At 39.5% G+C, this 20,002-nt stretch overlaps 1 protein-coding gene across 3 annotated transcripts in view; it reads right to left on the bottom strand.

The window, feature by feature from the left end:
• Positions 1 to 2,620: 2,620 nt before the first annotated feature.
• Positions 2,621 to 20,002, bottom strand: part of KCNAB1 (potassium voltage-gated channel subfamily A regulatory beta subunit 1) — a 406,565-nt gene continuing 389,183 nt past the window's right edge. For all 3 annotated transcript variants that reach the window (XM_074298061.1, XM_074298062.1, XM_074298063.1), the window contains exons 12-14: positions 14,505 to 14,625; positions 10,172 to 10,260; positions 2,621 to 4,687 (exon numbers count right to left, since the gene is read on the bottom strand). In XM_074298061.1, coding sequence (XP_074154162.1) covers positions 4,598 to 4,687; positions 10,172 to 10,260; positions 14,505 to 14,625 — 300 coding nt within the window. In that variant the 3' untranslated portion in view covers positions 2,621 to 4,597. The remainder of the gene's footprint in view (positions 4,688 to 10,171; positions 10,261 to 14,504; positions 14,626 to 20,002) is intronic.

Raw genomic sequence — 20,002 nt, 5'->3', positions numbered from 1 at the left:
AATAGCTTTTTATTTACAGGATACATGCAGGGGTAATTTTTGTACTTCAGAATCTAGGTAAAATGGTACCTCTTTGTACCTCAGAATCTATAAAATAGCATCTGCCTTCAAAGGTGGTCATGAGGATCCAGTGGAATCGTCAATAAAATGCTTAGCAAGTCATGAAGTGAAATGATTTTAGATTTCACCTCCTGCCCATTTTATAGATTTCATCATCTTCCCCCTCCACTGTAAACCAGCGGCACCCTATTGGTCCAAATAAAAGTTTATCTCCCTTGGATTCTGGCTTTTTAAAAAAGGGGAGGGAATGTTCATTAGAGCTTACTACTTTTGGCACAGCTTGAGCATCACTGTATACACCCCCCCTCCCCTTCCTCCAAACAAACCCAGTTGTTTTCACTGGGCTGTGCACTGTCTGGGAGCTGTGGCCAGAAGTCTCGAGGGCTGCAGCCACAGCAAGGTAAGGAGACACTGTCTTCCCCTCAGCAGGGGCCTTGCTTCTTACCTGCAAGGCTCCAGGTCCTCCCTTCTTCCTCCCCCGCTGCCATCCAGTAATAGCTCTCTCAGGGAGCTGATCCTTCCAACAACTTGGGGAAGTAGGTGCACTTCCCATTGTTGCCATGGAGAAAACTCCCTGGACCCAGGGTTAGGGGTGAGTTTCATTTTTATAATTAATTCTATACCCAAATTTTGGGCCCACAGTTGAATTTCCAGTTTTTGAAGGAACAGATCAACAAACCCCATGGGATAATGAGAGTCACATGGGAAAATGAGCAAGCGCCATTTCAGACACAAGTGTCACCAGCACCAGCCTGCATCTGCTGGCTCTGCCCGCCTGGCCCCTCTCCTTTGGCACTGTGAGTGCCAGGCCCTGCTGTTTCCCCTTAATGACTTAGTGAGGGGATTGACACTCATCCAGCCTTGGAACACTTCTTGGCCCTCTGTCGAAGGGAGGTGAGGAGTTATAAAATGTACTGGGATGCATCGCACCCCGCTTTACTTGCCATCTTGGCTGTGAGTTTGAGGTCCGATGGCTAATTTTGCTTCCAAGAACAAAGTGTTCTCTGCATGGATTCCATCCTTTAAAAAAAGAAAAGGTTATTGGAGCTCTTTCTTAAAACCCGTGCAACGAGAGTGGAAATTTGTTCTCTAGGGTCCCCAAAGCTAGAGTTCAGGAGAGCTGGGAATTTAGAGGAGTAAAAGATTCTATCTTTACTTTCATTAGCCTCCAGATGAAATTTCGCATTTCCTTCGATTATGATCGGAGTTAGCAAAAACCATTATTCCAAGACAGAGCTCATAAGCTTTACCAGGCTTCCAAAGGGATCAATGACACAATTAATGTATAGGGTTTTTTTGGAGGGGAAGGGTGCGGGGTGGGGGGGGAGGCAGTACATATGGTTGTTTGAAGTAACAACATTACATCTGTCTGAAGACCTACGAGCCAATAGATTTTATGCTATTCATGCAAAAACTCCCCAACCTCCTTTGATTTGGAAATTCTAAGATTTTCTTTCTCTTAAGGAATCTTGTCTTCATTTTAGGAAGCAGAAACAGAACTATAACTAACGATTCTTAGGCTTGGAACGAGCCCCTCAAACTCCAAGCTAGTCGAAGCAGCAAAGAATCCCACGTCTTTTCCTTCCTCATCAATTCTTTGAGAGATTTGGACCAAAGTTTCTAATTTGAGAAAGAGCTGTTTCAAGAGTCAGGAAAGTGGAGAAAAAGATCATGGTAAAGCACACAAAGGGAGGGAGTGCTCACTTCAGCTCCTTATATAGAAGCTTTATATTTCATCTAAACATTATTATTACTATTAGCCAGCTGCTGAACTTTGTTATTTCGATAGTGTAGAAGGATTCTAAGAGCTATCAGTACCCTTAAAATTTGACATATTGAGACAAAAACCTAATTATAGCCTTAGTTAGAAGAATAACATAGGATCATAGAGTTAGAGCTGAAACAGACTTTAGAAGATTAAGTTTAACCCCTTCATTTTAAGAAGTTTAAGTTTAACCCCTTCATTTTAAGAAATTTAACTCCTTCATTTTAAGAAGTTTGAGTTTAACCCCTTTATTTTAAAGAGCAAGAGGCATGAGAAATTAAGTGATTTGTATGGGGTTACATATCTAATTTAAACTCAATTCTTTTTTACTCTAACCTCAGGGGTTTCTCCACAACGACATATAGCACCTTCCAAGTCAGTGAGGCCCCATCAAGATCTGAATTCCTATCTTTGGGTTCAAAATTCAGACTGTTTTTAGACTGATTTAATTATGGTGGTTCACACCCAACTCCTTTTTGTCTGAAACATTTTTAAGTGATGCCAGGTATGTAAAATAGGCATACAAACCAAACACTTGCTGATAATAAAGCGTCATTTTCTCACCCCCATGTTCGACTGTGACCTCACATGGACTTAGAAAACCACAGTTTAAGAAGTTTTATGATCTAGTATTGTCGTATCGTCATACGCTTCCCCTTTTTCTATTCATTACCAATTTTCCCATCTGTACTTGAAGGCAAAAATTTCCCATTCAATGGAGTGTTTCCTCCCATGTGACTTTATATAAATTATACTTTGCAAAATATTAAATAACAAAACTTGCTGGTTAGAAGATTAGATGCACAAAATACTTTTATTATCTCCAAGCAAATGTATAGCAAGTAGATTGCAATTCCTGATGCGTGGCACCACAGCTCACTTATACACATGGTAGACCGTCAGATGAAATACAAAATGAATTTTAAAGGTGTTTTTCTCATGAATCTGATACTATGATGATACTGATGAGCGTGGCAATGGGGAACAACGTTTTCTCCATGGAATAGTTACAAGTTGATGGTTATCAAGGAAAAATTGTTGGTGCTCCATGTTCACTCTTTAAGATTTAGCATTGAACCACTCGTTTCCACGACTGATAGTTAATACAAGTCTATACTGATTCTACCTTCTTTGGGTTCAAAGTATTTCATGTAAAAGTGACATGGTCCTGTTGCTGAGAAAATAAGGATTGAAATTTTGTATTTTCTGGTGGTCTGATCATTAATGGGCCACCAGCCAAAACACAGATTTCCTTCCCTCTGAGAAATAGGCGGGAGCTCACAGCATCTCTGTTAAGTGGCTACAGGTGGCAGATGGGATACTATAGAAGAATAAAATAGATCATTCAGCAACAGGAATCCTTGCAACTCAAGTTCAAGGTCGACTAGTGCCCAACCAAACCATTTGCTTTTAGCCCATGCTGTATCTCATGCATACAATGGCTTAATGCACCTATTGGGGTTACAGAGCCATCAAGAAGTTTCAGCTGTTTCTTAATGGGTCAGTGAGGGACTCCCCGCTGACCAAAGTCCACTGTCTAGGTGACCCAGCACCTCCACGAAATACGTGACCTGCTTCATGTTGACATCTTCCCCCAAATACTAAACGTTAGGTTGATAGTAAAACCCCAGAAGTAATTTTTAGTGTTGAACATTTGCTTTTTCTGGGCATTTTATAGCATAAAATTGCAACTGAGCACATGTATACCCTAAAAGCTCAAATAGTGAAACTTTCAGAAGGTATACCTACAAGCAGTCAAGTGTATGGAACAGCTTTTAATAAAATGGACAAAAATGAGGACTTTGCAGATACATTGATTTGTGATTTATTCAGAACTAAGATTCCTTAGAAGCGTCCATTTACCTCTCTTGCATAATGCCATCCTAACGTCTCTGGTTAACTATGATACGATCCATTCTCTTATCAACTAGTCATTTAATCTGTAAGTGAACATAACATTACTTATATCTGAATAGGAACACTGACAGAGGTATAGAAGACAGTCAATTGTGGTCCAAACAACTACAGCTGATATTTAAAAGTAAAGACAACAAAGACAAGTGAGAGGCTGCCCTTGGTGACTTGGGTACAAGTCTTGCATGAGACACTAACTGTAGGACCCAGAAGTCACTTAATCTCTCTGTGCTCCCCAGGGACCTTCTAAGACTGTGTTATGGACAAATTGACAATCTGCCTCAAGGGAAGGTGTTTCTGTGTTTGCTGTTGAGATTCCCATCTATAATAAAGACAGATAACTTTGCTCATGACCAAGTAAAAGAAAACTCTTAATTTTCCAGAGAAAAGAGAAAAAAAAGGACCTGAATTAATCTTGCTTCCTAAGCCTCATCCAGACTTTGTAGCTAAGACATTTTTTACTTCTCACAAACACATCTATGGATTTTGTTCGTTTGAAAAAATATATCTGTACAGCCTTCTTTACATTACCAAATACCTGAAGGTTATAAATCTTTTTGTTTTCCAACTACTTTTCATCGCACAAGCATGAGGTACACAGAGCAAAGACGCAAGGATCGGCGGCGGCTTCAGTCCTAGATAAGAAAATAGAATCGCTATTGTCGGTGGCGAGTTTTTGCGTGTGCTTTCGAACATCGGTGCACGGTGGTAGCGACAGCAGGCGCCGCGGAGATTCCAGGAACGCTAGAGGTTGAGCAGCAGGCTGCTAAGTGATTTGGATGACTGGATATTGGAACAGTTCTGAACTGGGTCTAGGCCCCTATTTTAACCATGCACTTCCATCACCTCATGCAGCGATTAGGAGCGATAGTCCTTTTTACTGTACGGCTTGTTTCGAAGTATGTTATCGATCTCGTTCACCACGTGTGATGTCATCTTTGGGAGGACCTGAAGTGGAGAGAAAAGGAAAACCAGCTTTGGATACTTCCCAAGCCAAAAGGAAGCTCCTTGAGGGCAGAAACCAGGCCACTTTTATGATTTCCTGTCGAATTTGATTGAATGGAATAGTCAGAACTGAGTATATTTGTCTTCCATTCTTGGTATTAAACACTTCACTCTCTCCTAACACCCTGTAATGCTTCTTCATAATGAGATGGCCCACAATTCCCAGAGCAAATGTCAGGATCTACCAAGATGGAAATAATCAAGTAAGAAGCATTTATTATTGATTGTTCCAAGCATTGTGCTAAGCACTGGGAATACAAAGCAAAACTCTCAAAACAAGACCAGCACCAACAAAAACTGGCTCTTATCTTCATGGAGTTTCCATTCTAATGGAGAAAAAATATATAAAAAATACAGGTCAATTTATAGGTTATATGTCAGCTTGAAGAGTAACCTAGGTTGACCAGTGGGTGCTAAAATTTGGGGGCTCCTAAGAATTCAAAAGACAGCTGAATAGGATGTCAAGGGGCTGCAATCTGGGTTTGCAGAGAGATTATCTATCAATCATAGCAAAAGATGGAGATTGATAGAGAGTCACAATATATATTTGATGAGATGTTTATGCCTGGAAATCAGTTACTGATTAAATCTGTCCTTGTCCAGAGAATCTTATTGTGATATTGAATACTATAGATTACTGAAATATATTCAAATGCATCAAAAATCTGATTATAGTTCATTTAAGTAATGACTGTCATTTGTGAAAGTATTAATTAAGAAGAATTAAGGATGATGAGGTCTACTGGCTATGAAGTTGCAGGCTGTTACTAAGACACAAGTGCTTCCTTCTTTTCCTTTTCTTCCTCCTCTTTTTTTACTTCTCCTCTTCCTTCTTCTCTATCTCTGCGCCATCTCTTCCTCCTTTTCCTCCTCCTCTTCCTCCTCCTCATTATCACCATTATCTTCTCATCTCCTTAATAACCCTTCTCTCCAAAGAATCAAAATTCTTAGACTGAGATCTGGGTGGGAGTCACAAAAGCAGTTTGCATACAAACTCTTTTTGTAATGAATCCCATAGTACAGTCACTGTTAAAATGATTGTGTTACTGGAAAATTTTTAGGCTATAAAACTAAACCCATGGCAAATGGGCATTGTGAATCAAAAAATGCTTGACTCCAAGAAAGTAAGAAAGTAATATTCCCAAGAGACAAATGATCAAAGGAGATGAAACAAGTAATTCTCAAAAGAAGCACTGCAAAGTAATCCATGAAAATGTTCCAAATCACTAATAACAACAGAAATGCAAATCAAAACAACCCTGAGGTTTTATTCCACATCCAGCCAATTGGCAAACACTGCCAAATATGGGAGTAGCCAGTGGTGGAAGGGTTGTGGAAGACAGGCATACCAGTTCATTGTTGGTGAAACTGTGAAATGGTAAACTACTTGGGAACAATTTGTAATTATAAGGATGAAACAGCTATGATGTCTATACCCTTGAACCAGAGACTCCACGGTGCTTATTCTACAAGGATATCATAGGCTCCCCATATACTCCAAAATATTTATAATAGCACTTTTTGTGATGGCCAAGAATTGGAAATAAAGTAGATGCCCTTTGATTCATGGCTAACTAAACTGTGGTACATGAATGCAATGGAATATGACTGTGCTGGAAGAAATGATGTGTGTGATGAATACAGAGCAGCATGGAAAGATCTAAATGAACTGATACAAAGTGAATAGCAGAACCAAGAAAACAATCTACAGTCCAGGGATTCTCAAACTATGGTCCGCGGACCAGATGCGGAGGATGAGGATGTTTATGTGGCCTGCCAGGTTACGGCAAATGGGCTGAGGGGCAGAGACAGAGTGTGAGCTTTACTATAGTCCAGCCCTCCCACAGTCTGAGGGACAGTGAACTGGCCCCCTACTTAAAAAGTTTGAGGACCACTGATCTACACAGTAATACAATAATGTAATTTAAAAGAATGGATGACACACCAAAAAATCAAAGTAAATGTTAGAAGATTATAATGATCAAACAGGACATAAATATGAGAAGACACTCCCAATCTATGCATTTTGAAGTTGGTAGGTACATAGTTTAACATACTGCACATATTTTCTTTTTAATATATCAACTTTTTCTTCTCTAAAAAGTACTATTTGTCATATGGCAAAGGGGAGGGATACTATGGTGATATAAGAAAGAAAATAATTCAATAAAAATTTATTTTTAAAAAACCTAAGTAAATTTTAAAAAAGAGATAAAGAGATTCATCATACACATTCCAATTCGGCCTTTCCTACTTTATCTGGCTCTTGTAATCTTTTTGGTGAGTTGTATTTTCGCTTGGGTGGCTAGTTTGAGAAAGGTTGGATGGAGATTTCTTAATTGTTTGGAACAGGTATAATAGGGTGAGGAGAAACAAGATTCATTATTTAAAACCATTTTTATAGGAGGATTTATTGTAATAGGACTCTTTTCACCTTTGAATTAGAAATAAACTTCAAATTCCGATTCCCCTTATACCAGTTCCCCACTTGTTAGGATTCTTACAAGGTGCTGAGTCACTGGAATGGATATAATTATCTAACGGTTCAGTATGATTGATCTGATCCTACAAGGAGATGTTATGGGTCAGAACTTGAGACAAGGTACTTATGTACTTATGTACTTAGTTCACACCTTTAAAGGAGTTTGCTCATTGGTTCATACATTATTAGACTCATACCTTTAGAGAGCCTATAGAAGGACAAGCCCACTCTCTGAGAGGAGATTCAGAACTAGTATTGACTTCCGGGAGATTCACAAGAAGAAATCCACAATCCCGCACTCTTGGAGATTCAGAGTCAAGATTCATTCTAACTTCCCCCACTTCCCAGCACTGGCTGGAGACATTGGGAGGATGAGAGGCTGAAGCTGGCTGGAGAGATTCGAGGGAGCTCTCGGGGAACCGAGGAGAGAGATAGACCTCTAAGAAAGCTAACCAGCCCCAGGAAAAGATTCAGGACTTTGAAAGACACAATAAAGGATCTGGACTTTAGCTCCTGGCTGCATTTTGAGGTGATTATTGAAACTGAACTGAAGCCAAGGCTGCCTCCAGAAGCTCCCCAAGAAACCTGTCCCCAAGAGAACGATTGTAATTTACAGAAAAGAACATTACACCCACTAGCTACAGAGTGGATGTTTTATAAATATTTGATTTTTCATTGATTTGTTGAAAAAATTCATTTTCATTTTTCAGTCTAAAATATTGCTGCTGTTAAATGGAAACCATCAAATCACAGACTTCCAACTCAAAGTCTACAGATGCAGAATCAGGTGGGCTACATTTATAAAGCTCGAGACCCTCAAGCTGTTATCTCTCTCTTGAATTTGTCACAGTGAAAAAACCTGAATCTGCGAAATATAATTAGAATGCATTATTGTTAATTTTTCAAAGATTTCTTTGGGTAATAAGAATATTTTATACTTCAAAAAGTGTATCACTGTATTGCTATGGATACTGTTACCTTGATATGGAGTATATCTCCTCATCACTTACTAACAGTTGCTTAGGCACCTAGACTCATCATACAGCAGTTATCCTTGTAGGAAATCTCTGACATATTTAGGATGATCCTCAGGAAGCAGATGGACAGTCCATCTTTGGACTAATAATAAAAGAATGTTAGATATAGATAGACATAATGGCATAATGGATGAGGCACTAGACTTAGAATCAAGACAATTTTCAGATCATCTTCTAGAAACTTAGTATTATGTGACTCTGAGCAAGTCACAAGCACTCTGAGCTTCAGTTTCCTCATCAATAAAACAAGGGAATCGAACCAAATGGTCAATAAGCTCCCTTCCAGCTTGAAATCTATGATCCTAAGATGAAGTGAGGGTGGAGTGGAGAAGGGAAGACATTTTGAAAGTTTTATTTTAATCTTTAACTTATTTTTCCTAGTAAATTTATTTACTTTTAATATGCATTGCTTTATGAATCATGTTCTGCGAGAAAAATCAGAGCAAAAGGGAAACATCATGGGAGACGGAAAAAAAAATAGAAAAAAGAAATGAACATAGCACATGCCAATTTACATTCAGTCTCCTTAGTTCTTTTTCTGGATGTAGATGGCATTTTCTGTCCAAAGTCTATTGGGATTGCTTTGGATCAGTGAACCACAGAGAAGAACCAAGTCTTTCATAATCGATCATCATACAATCTTGCTGTTATTGTGTGCAATGTATTTCTGGTTCTGCTAGTTTCACTCAGAATTAGTTTGTGTAAATCTTTCCAGGCCTTTCTGAAATCAACTTGTTCACCATTTTTTTTTTTTTTTGTAAAACAAGAGTATTCCATTACCTTCATGTACCACAACTTATTTACCCATTCTCCAGTTGATGGGTATTTACTTATTTTCCAATTCTACCACAAAAGGAGCCACTACAAACATTTTTGTACATGTGGGTTCTTTTCCCTCCTTTATGGTTTCCTTGGGATCAATTTCAAATCTAACAATGCATTAGTGTTCCAGTTTTCCCACATCCCCTCGAACATTTGCCATTATCTTTTCCTGTCATCTTAGCCAATCTGAGAGATGTGAGGTAGTATCTCAGAGGCATTAACTTGCATTTTTCTAATCAAGAATGATATAAAGCATTTTTTTCAAATGATTATAGATGGCTTTAATTTATTCATCTGAAAACTCCTTTGGCCATTTATTAATTGGGGAATGACTGTATTGTTATAAATTTGACTCAGTTCTCCATATATGTTAGAAATTAAATTTTTATCAGAAACTGGCTGTAAAAATTGTTTCCCAGATTTTCCCTTCCCTTCCCTTCTACTCTTGGATGTATTGATTTTGTTTATGCAAAGCCTTTTAAATTTAATGTAATCAAAATTATCCATTTTGCATTTCATAATGTTCTCTATTTCATGTTTAGTCATAAAATTCCTCCCTCCTCCAATGATCTGGCAGGTAAACTATCCCTTGCTCTTCTAATTTGCTTATAGTATCAACCTTTTTGTCTAAATCATGAACTCGTTTTGATCTTATCTTGGTATAAGTTACATCTTACTTATCTTTATATTCCCATTAACTAACACAATAGTACAAGCTTAATAATCATCATTATTATTCTCATTAATTCACTTTCAACTGTGCTCAGTAAACAGCAAACAACAAAAAGTAATGTATTTTAAATTGAGATAATATCACTATATATCCAAGATCCTCTCCAACTTACTTGATGAAGTCAGACTGATGAGTCATTGGCGAATGACCAGAGCTAAGATTGATGCTTAATATTATTATTGTTAGAGCTAACTCATTCTTGATGTTTGGGGCTTCCTGGCAATGCAAAGTTCATGGTTCTTTGAGGTACCAGGATGAGGAAAATGAGGTCACCATCTGGGAAGAGCCTCAAAGGAACTCCACATTACAAGAGATTGTTCTCAATGGAGCTCATTGGCAATGGGTCAACTTACCTGTATGGCACCGAGGTTTTCTATAAGTTGCTCAGGATTGGAACACCCCAGGAGAACAGAGCTTACTCCCTCATTCCGCAGGCACCATGCTATGGAAAAAAGAAAAACCAATCATGCCTTCCAAGAACTTCTGAAAATTGTGAGAGGAATAACCTATGTAATGTAATTGTCAAGCAGCAAAGTACCATATAAGTGTTATAAGGATTACATTTATTTACAAACTGCAACCCTATAGGTAGATAGATTAATTTTTATCCCAGGGGATTTTTTATCTAGTCATAGTGCAATTCATCTCCCCTTTCATAAATTCATTTCCCTTGGACACTCTGTTTTCTATTTCTGCTGGGGATCTTAGCTGGCAGTTAAACTCACTGAAGAGTCATCATTCCTAAGAGTTGTTAGATTTTAATAGGGACCCTTTGATGATTGTAATGATGATGATTTACTAGGTGCCTACGATATGCCAGACGTCATGCTGAAGTGCTAGGAATAAAAATCAGAAAAAGAAAGATAGTTCCTGTTCCGAAGGAACTTACACTCTAATGGAGGAAGACAATTTACAAAAAGCAATTGAAAAGGAGGGAGGGAGAACATAATAAGTCAGGAGTAGGGGAGAGGTGGTGTGATGTTTATGAAGTGGAAATCAAGCAGAGAAGCTGGACATGAAGAACTGGCTGGGATATTCTGAGCCTTTCCTAAAGGGAGATTATGGGAGTCTGTTAGTCAGAGGGGAGAGACAATTGAGGGTACTGAGAAAATGGTGAGCATCAAAGCAGAAGAAACCTCCTTGATGATGAGATGAGATCTCCTTGATGATGCTGAACTTATTCTATGGACAGCAGAATGTTGGTGGAGATGGGACAGAGTTTACATCTTTGCTTAGCTATGTATCAGATCACTCCCTAGAAAACTCCTTTCCCATCTGTGCATCCCATCTGCCTCATCTGTAGAAAGAAGGGGTTCAGCTAAATTGTCTCAGGGCCCTTCTATCTGTAAAATCTGATTTCTCTCTATTTTCATGGATGTTCTAGAGCAGAGATTCTTTTGTGTCATTAACTACTTTGGTAGACTGGGAATGCTTAGAACTCTTCTTAGGAGTTTACATTTACATAGTAGGGAAAATGCTAAATTTCTATTCGAAGTTGGTGAAAATAAAGATATATTTTCCCCCCTTCCAGGTTCGTGGACCTTCAAAATTCAATCTTGGACTCCAAATTAAGAACTCCTGTTCTCTTAGAGAACACTAATTCCAAGAAACAATTTGATTTGCCCTGCAGTGGGAGAGCAAACTCCTTTGTTGTTCTGCCAGTGGATGGATCTGTTCTGCAGATTTACCTAAATCCGTGGGTAACTGCACCTGCAAACAATTTGGGATAATTATTAATGGAATGTCACCACAGAAGTCAGCGAGGATGCAGATTGTCAAGTAAACAGCCCCAGAAGGTGCTTGTCACATCTCACGGCTCCCAGAAACCAGCTGTAGATAGCAGGATGCCAGGGGACATGGGTGTTTATTTAAATGGCTCATTTCCTTCTGAAGTTGTGGTTTAACTCTGGGTCAAAGGCAATATGACCCAGTTAATATTCCTCTTAATGCCTTCATAGACTTGTTTTTTTGGGGTTTTTTTGCCTTCATAGATGTGTGTTGAAAACTTGTTTGTGAAGAATGAAAAGAACTTGGAAGGATGAAAAACTGTATTTTTGCTCTATGCTTCTGGGGAGGAGGTAAAGAACAGAAGTGTTATAAAAATAGAAGGTTATGGATATGAAGAATGCATTTATCCATAAAGATTGTAGGGCAATGTCTAAGTCAACAGTTACCTCCCCTCTCTTGGCATAAAAAGCTTTCCCATACTTTGAAATTCAACTTAAAGGATCCTGGATCACAGTCAACTCAATGACTGGCTTAAGTGGATGTTTTTCCATTTTCCCTTTACTGACTCTACCAGATAGAGAACTTACCACAAAAACATTATGTGAATGGAAGAATAGGAATGTAGGTTGGTAATTATTGATATTCTCCATTTTTAAAATGAAGGTATTAAGATGATCTAAGATTTTGGTATTAATAAGGACAATTAGATTCTCCAAACACTGCAGAAAAGATCAGTTAGCTATCTAGAGAGAGTTTAGGAAAATCCCTTCTCAACTTCTCACTCCTGAACTTCATCATCTTTCTTGACTGTGCTAAAGAGCCTCAATAGGCACACACTATGGTTCTGTTATTCCAGAACTGAAGAAAGGAATGTTATATATATATATATATATATATATATATATATATATATATATATATATATATATATACACACATACACACACATACAGTTGGACAAGATCTATAGGATATCTGCTCAGAAGCACAGTGAAATCTGTACAACTAACATTTTTCATCCACTTGATTTTTCTTGTGTAGATGGATAGGACCAAACTCTTGATATAGTCCAAATCTCTTCCAGGAGTTTCTGCAACATCATAACGCTTGATGAAGACAACACAATATCTTGTGGAAAGGAGAGCATCAGAAGGACTTCAACCTTCTCATCATTAAGCCTAAACTCAGGGATGTGTTTTCTCCATCCCAGTGGTGAATCCTTTGGCTAACATGCATTTCCCTGTTTTTTTCCTTGCCATTATTTATTACCCAAGAATTACTGAACAAAGTTATTTGATTTATTATAAGGAATCCTGATGTGTAGTTGGGAAATGTCTTGAATAACTTGAAGTGAAGGGCTTGTTGTTTTGTTTTACCTAATAAATTTTTTTTTTTGGTAATCAATGATGAATACAATGGGATCTACAAGTTACAATGTGCTCTACATCTTTCACTTGAATGATAAAGATGTGGTCCATTGCTGAATATGGCTTTCAAAAGCCTACTTGTTCCTTACATCAAAGCTGTATTTAGGTATAGATAACTCTCATAAGATATTGTCAAATTAGAGGGGAGATATATAGGTTAATGTTTTATTTTGACTACTTCCAGTGGGCATTACTAAGAATTTTTTTCCTATGCTTTTGGTATCTTCACATCCAAATAACTTGAATAATAGTCCATCAATGCCCTCACAATTGTATCCCCTTTGGCACAGATTTCTTTCTTTTTTATGTGTGCTTCATACAATTGACTTGCTTTTTTTTCTTCTCTTTTTAGTACTATTTCTACTTACTCTACAAGCATCTGGGAGAATGTGATGTTAAGGTTTATTCTTTGTTATTTTTATGTTATTTTTCAAACAAGTTTTTATTTCCTTTCTCCTACTTGTTCCCAGTTTAAAAGAAAAGAATAAAAACAAAACCTTTATGATAAATAAGCATTGTCAAACAAAACAAAATCTCCCATTGTCGGTGTCCAAAAAAGTCTCATTCTCCATCTTGAATAAATGTATCGACACTTTGTCAAGAGATGATGGGTCATGTAGATTATAACCAATCCTCTGGAATCATGATTAGTCAGATTACAGAGCTGAAGAATTTTTAAGTCTTTTGCTTTGAAAAGAGCAAATACTCTTTTTGCTAAAGAGTTCTACTCACTTAATCCTCTATCGGTTCAAACAAGTATTCCAAGGATTCTCATAAATCATGGAATTCACTGTCCTCTCCTAGAATCCTGGCTTCCTTCAAAATATAGGTCAGGTGTGACCTCTTACAGGAGGTCTTTCCTGATCACCACCCCTGCCTCCTCTCCCCATCTGTTAGGACTCTTCTTCTCTCCAATTTGCCTTGTGACTTTGTATGTACTTAGGAATCCCTTAGATAGAATGTAAGTTCCTTGAGGACAGGAACCAAGTTATTTTTGTCTTTGTATCTTCAGCACCCAGCACTGTTATCTGGCATATCATAGACTCTAAATAAATGTTGGATTGAATTGAATTTCCCCTTACTTCTTGATCTTTATTGAATTGAGCCCTCTTTAAACGAGAGTGAGAATACATGAGAAGGGATGGATTGGACGAGAAAGGCCAGTTGTCACCCAAGTTTTCTAGTGATCCATCTGTGTGTGTGTATCTAATCATGTGTATTATTGCTTAATGTAAGCTCCTTGAGGTAGGAAATAATTTCTTTTTTTGTTTTTTTGTTTTTCTATCCCCAGGGGCTTAGGCCTGGGTACTTAATGAGATCATGTTGAATGAATGAATAAGGAATAAGAAAGGAAACATGTAGGAAAGGAGAAAATGCTTTGGATTTCTGGAAATCCACTTGAGAGAATATTATTTGGTGTCTGCAGTTAGTCTCACAATAAATAGCACAATAGGTAAGGGATTAAAAAAGATGTACAGGAAAAGGAAAAAGCCTGGCAAAGCCTGCCTTCTCCCAGACCACTGGCTCTTACCCACTGCTAGCTGAGGTAGGGTACAGCCCAGGCGTTCTGCAATCGGAGAAAGGTCCTTTAGCTTGGTTTGCTGTTTTCTTCCTTCTTCACTTATAATTTTTTCCTTCAGCCACTGATAGCACTGGGGGCAAAAAAGAGCAAAAGTTAACACCACCTAAATATCTGGTGTGAATGGTCAGATTGTTGTCTCGTGGGTTTGGTGAAAGAATTCACCCACTCAGTCTCCAAGTTAAGGAGCAGAGATTTATTTCACTGCTTGACAGTAGCTAATTTTAAGGGAATTTAGTAGAGTCAAATTAAGGAATTAATTGAAGTGGGTTAAAGTTCCAAGGGAATCTAACAAAGAGGCAGAAGCAAGAAGAAATCAAGCTGTTTGATTGTGGGCTAAAGTTCCAAAGGAGTTTAGCAGAGAGTCAGACTCAAGAAGATCATTTTGTAGGAAAGAGAAACAAAGATTAGGTGGATAGGATGGCCCATTGGCTCATGGGGATGACTCTGGGTCATTGATGGATAGTATAAGATGTGGCAGGTTCTGCTAGACTAGAAAGGCCTTGAGTGTCGTTCCAGCAACAGACTGAACTTGCTCTCTCAAGGCTTTCTAGGTAAATACAGAGAGCTTCTTTATGGAGTTGGCCACTAGGAGATGAATTCTTTGGTCATCACACTAGAAGACATCCTGAGTACCTCCTCTGCTTCCAGAGTGAAGGTAGAAAAGGAGTCAGAGGAGGCTAAGACACTGACCAAACATGGACCCAAAGCCACACTTGGCAGAATTCACCATCTAATGGGAGGGAGTTTGTTGACTCTTCCTTTTGAGGCTGGACTAAGTCCTGTGCTTTGTAACAAGGAGGAAGGCCTATCTCCTAACTGACTGTGATCCCCCAAATCTCAAAAACCATTTTAAACCTGCTGATTTTAGAGGATTTTCATTATCTTAAGGCTCAAGCCAGATTATTTTGAAGTTTTTGACCTGCTTAGCTCTATAGAGTAGAAGAATGAATACTTACATATGAACAAAATCTAATTTTAAGATGTAGGAAATAAAAATGTATATACTTCTATCTTCCCAAAGTTGTAAAAATGATGTTAGAATTAATTCCACCTTATCCCAAGGTATCAGGATGAGAAAATACTCGTTAAGACTTGAGAAGGGTCTGGATGGCACTACTGTGTAGCAGATGGACTCCGCTCTCCCTTACCAAGGCAGGGTCCCTTTGAGGGGCAGCCCAGGGAGTTCACCAGCTTTGAAGTCCGAGACGGAGACTTCAATCCTGGTGCTTCCTTGAGCTTTAGGCCCAGCGTGCACCGGGGTTAATGACAATTCTCTTCTTCTCTGGCCTTCAGTTTCCTTCTCTGGCAAATGAGGAGATCAAACCCGATGATCTCTGAGGGTCTTTCCAGTTCTAAGTTTGCAATCCTTTCAGGTAGAAGCTTTTCAAGTTCTCTTACTTTTTTGAGGGTTCCCTGTGACTAAGACATAGGTAACGATGGCATCTTTCACCCAACGTAAGAAATAGCTCTAAGCTAGAAGGAGAGTTAGAATATGTAACTCTTTCCCTTTTTTAGTGAAAATGTTAGAACCCATCCCACTGTACAAGCCCCAAGTGACTCCAGCCTCTGAATTGCTTTGGAGAAAGCATTTGCCAAGTTATAGATATCACTGACCTTTCGTTTCCCTGAGGAAATAAACAGATGCGATATTCAGCTACGGCCAGATCCCAGACACTCCACCCACACTATTTTAATGGATTACATCTTTTCACAAAATGTTTTTCATAATCAAATAAAACTTCCCAAGGACACCAACTCCCAAAGGAACACCGTAACTGTACTGTGGTTTGGTCTGCGTGAGAGTCTGCACACGTACGTGTGCCCGGTGTGCCCAGGGATAAATTTTGCTGATGGTGAATATTTTCAGGAAGAGAAAGGATGCCAGTTCCTTCACCTTTTCTTATGGGCTAATAGGCAGGCTCTTATCTGAGACAGTCAACAGTGTTTTGAGCAGAGTATATGGGAAAGACCTATTTCCCCTTCCCCAAGTTATAATAATAATTACACAATTATTTGTAATTACAATTTGCCAGTCAAAGCCCTACAGTTCTTCAGGGGTTACATTTGATGCCAGTAATTTCAGGGGGTGCAACCATCAGTGGGGAAGGCTGGACCTCCAGCCTTCCCAGACAGCATGCCCAGAAATGCTACTGGTTGCAGGAGTGTGTTCCCCTACGCTCATTTTTGTTCTTAATATGAAATCCAGTATTGGTCCAAATTAGGTGCAAACTTCCTGCTGATGTTTTCCAGAGATCCAGATCTCCAAATGGGACATAAGGGCAAATCACAAAAGGCAGAAACCCAGGAAATGTTAGAATAAAGGATCTGAGCTTGTCATTCCAGGATACACCTGCCCACATTGATAGATCCATGAGTTCACCGGTAGGTGATACATATCAATCTCTCTATACTTGTACTTTGTTTAGTTCTTTTAACATTATGTGGACACCATTGAGACATGGGTAATTTGAGCTCATTAATTAATTGACCCATCAATGAATGAATGAATGAATGGATAGATGGATGGAAAAGCATTTATTGTCTCTCCCTGTGAACCAGACCACATAATAAGTGCTAGAGTCTCCATTATAAATAAATAAGACAATTTTTGTCCTCAGAGAGTTCTTATACTGGTAGGGGAAGACAGAATGTATTAGGGAATGGTGTCTAAGGAAGCCAGAGGAAATAGTGATTTTGTCATAGTGTGATTAATATTTCCTTTTCAAAAATAGTCGCACAGATGATCAGGGCTTCTCAGAGGTTTTCTACTCAGCATCCCTTTTTGCCTGAGAAATTTGGACATGACCCTGGGCGCGCGCGCACACACACACACACACACACACACACACACACACACACATACACACACACACACACACATATATAACGGGTGTATAAATCAAACATTGGCTGATAATAAATCATAACTTAATGACTCCCCCCTCCCCCCCCCCACTCGGTTACGAGACTCTATCTGTGTTTGAGAATGGCAACCTAAGAGACTGGGGATTAGATTACCGATTTCAGACTCCAGTTGGGAGCTGAGGAGGGGAGGATACACACTAGGAAGTGTTCAGGTGGGTGGTGCCATTCTTCATGGGCACTGCTTTTCAGCACGTTCCTGCCCTTCAGTGCCCTTTGGGTGACTCCGACTTGCATTCTTAGGTGGCATGCCGTGACTCACACACGACATCCTCAGAAGAATGTTGTTAACCAAAAATAGAAGTCTTTGTTTCAGAGAAATGTTTAAGGTCATGACAAGTAAGTTGCCATAACTGCAGAGTCACATGCCCACTGGCACAGGCCAGTGAGAATAACGTACAAGCCTCTGGAGAGCATCCTTGAAGGCTTGAGAAGGGAACAAGAAGATTTCTCCATAGGATTTTCTCTAATAGGTCACACAATTGGCGGAGAAGGATGGAGAAGGCACTTCTCTGGCAGACCAAGATGCTTCCTTAAAGATTTCCTTCTAACCAAGTGTCTTTTATGATTTTATTATCATTTTGTGCAGATTTTTCTGAAATAGACTTTTCTACTCCTAATTCCTCTCTTCTCCTCCAGGATCCTCTAGATATCTTAAGCTCCTATTCTCTAAATAAATGCCTTAAACTCAATGTGTCCAAAATGGAACTCATTGTCTTCCCCTTATCCCCAATTCCCCCTTCTCCCCTATCAAGAATACCACCATCCTCCCTGTCTCATGACCTCCTCGACTCCCCATATCCAATAAGCTGCCAAGTTCTGTCAATTCTGCCTTCAAAACATCTTTCCCATAATCCTCTTTTCTCCTCTGCCATGCCCTGGTACAGACCCTGATCACCTCCAAACTGGACTGTTGCAGTAGCTGCTGGAGGGTCTGTCTGCCCCAAGTCTCTCCCCACTCCATAGCCCATCCTAATTTAAATCCAACTCACTTACATGTCATGCTATCACCTCCCTGAGTTTCTCTTCCCAGAACAAAAGACAACAACAAGAGGTCACTTAAGAAGCCCGTCCAGTGTCCCAGAGCTTCCCCCACTACTTGGGCGATGGACGTTATTCTGAGTTTCCACACTTTCGTGAGTCCTTCCCAGTCCTGTTTACCTGTGCACGTTATGCTGCATAACTGTTGCACATGTAACGATTGTAGTCATTTTGGCGATATTTCTACCCAGTAGGCACTGGCTGAATCAAAAGATTCCACCATTACTTTTATAGCATTCTGACCCCTTTGTTTGGCCCTGGATGCATTAATCTAATTTTATGGTTCTAGGAAATCTGGTTTGCAATAAAATAGCTTTAAGCCCATTATGTATAGTACACGGTTAATTGATTTCTCAGCATACAACATAGGGGTCACTCTAGATGGAGCATCTCAACCACCTCAAGGTGTCCATTGGCACGACTGGCCATAGTGGCTTGTTGGCCGGCCTCCAGCTCTATTTATTTGAGTGACTGCCATCTAATTTTTATTCCTCCTCATTTCCCCATTCCCTCTCAGAGGGGCTTCATATTTTAATTTTGCCTCATTTCCTGATTGAGTTATCAGTCATGAGCTGTGACCATGTGCTGAACACTCGAGTCAATCATTTATGTAGCCTAGAAATTTCCCTGGTGCACTGAAGGGCTCTCCACAAACCTGTTTTCGGATCATCTAGATTTTTTTTTTCAGCTAAGAAGTTTCCCTTGTGCTTATTGCCAAGGAAGCTTCAGTGGGCATTAAGTCTGCTTTGTAAAAGTATCACGGAAAGTGATTCTCAAGGGGCTTTTGGACTCAGCAAACCAAAGACATGTGTGTGTGTGTGTGTGTGTGTGTGTGTGTGTGTGTGTGTGTGTGTGTGTGTGTGAGAGAGAGAGAGAGAGAGAGAGAGAGAGAGAGAGAGACAGAGAGAGACAGAGAGAGACAGAGAGAGACAGAGACACACAGAGACAGAGACACACAGAGAGAGAGAGAGAGAGAAAAGACAGAGAGAAACAGAGAGAGAGAGACAGAGAGAGAGAGAGAGACAGAGAGACAGAGAGACACAGAGAGAGACAGAGACAGAGAGAGACAGAGAGAGACAGAGACAGAGACACACAGAGAGAAAGAGAAAAGACAGAGACAGAGAGAAAGAGAGAGAGAGAGAGAGAGAGAGAGAGAGAGAGAGAGAGAGAGAGAGAGAGAGAGACACAGAGAGAGAGAGAGAGAGAGAGAGAGAGAGAGAGATACAGAGACAGAGAGAGAGAGAGATTTTCACTTTTATTGTGGCAGCAGCTTCTGAACAACTTATTTCTGTTATAGTTTGAGGTCCACAAATCACCCCAAACAATGACTATCTTCTAACCTCACTCACCTGCCCCGGGAAAAGTGGGTCTGTCATGGGTAGATAAGTAAACTGGGAACCAGGAGACAAAAGTTCTCATTTCATCTTCACTTCAGAATATCTCCACCTTGGTCTGTTGCTTAACCCCTCTATGACTCAGTTTCT

Source organism: Sminthopsis crassicaudata, chromosome 3 (assembly GCF_048593235.1).
Source record: "Sminthopsis crassicaudata isolate SCR6 chromosome 3, ASM4859323v1, whole genome shotgun sequence".
NCBI classification, from domain to species: Eukaryota; Metazoa; Chordata; class Mammalia; order Dasyuromorphia; family Dasyuridae; genus Sminthopsis; species Sminthopsis crassicaudata.
The sequence above is the reverse complement of the archived record's forward strand: the minus strand, read 5'-3'. Positions and strand labels throughout refer to the sequence as shown.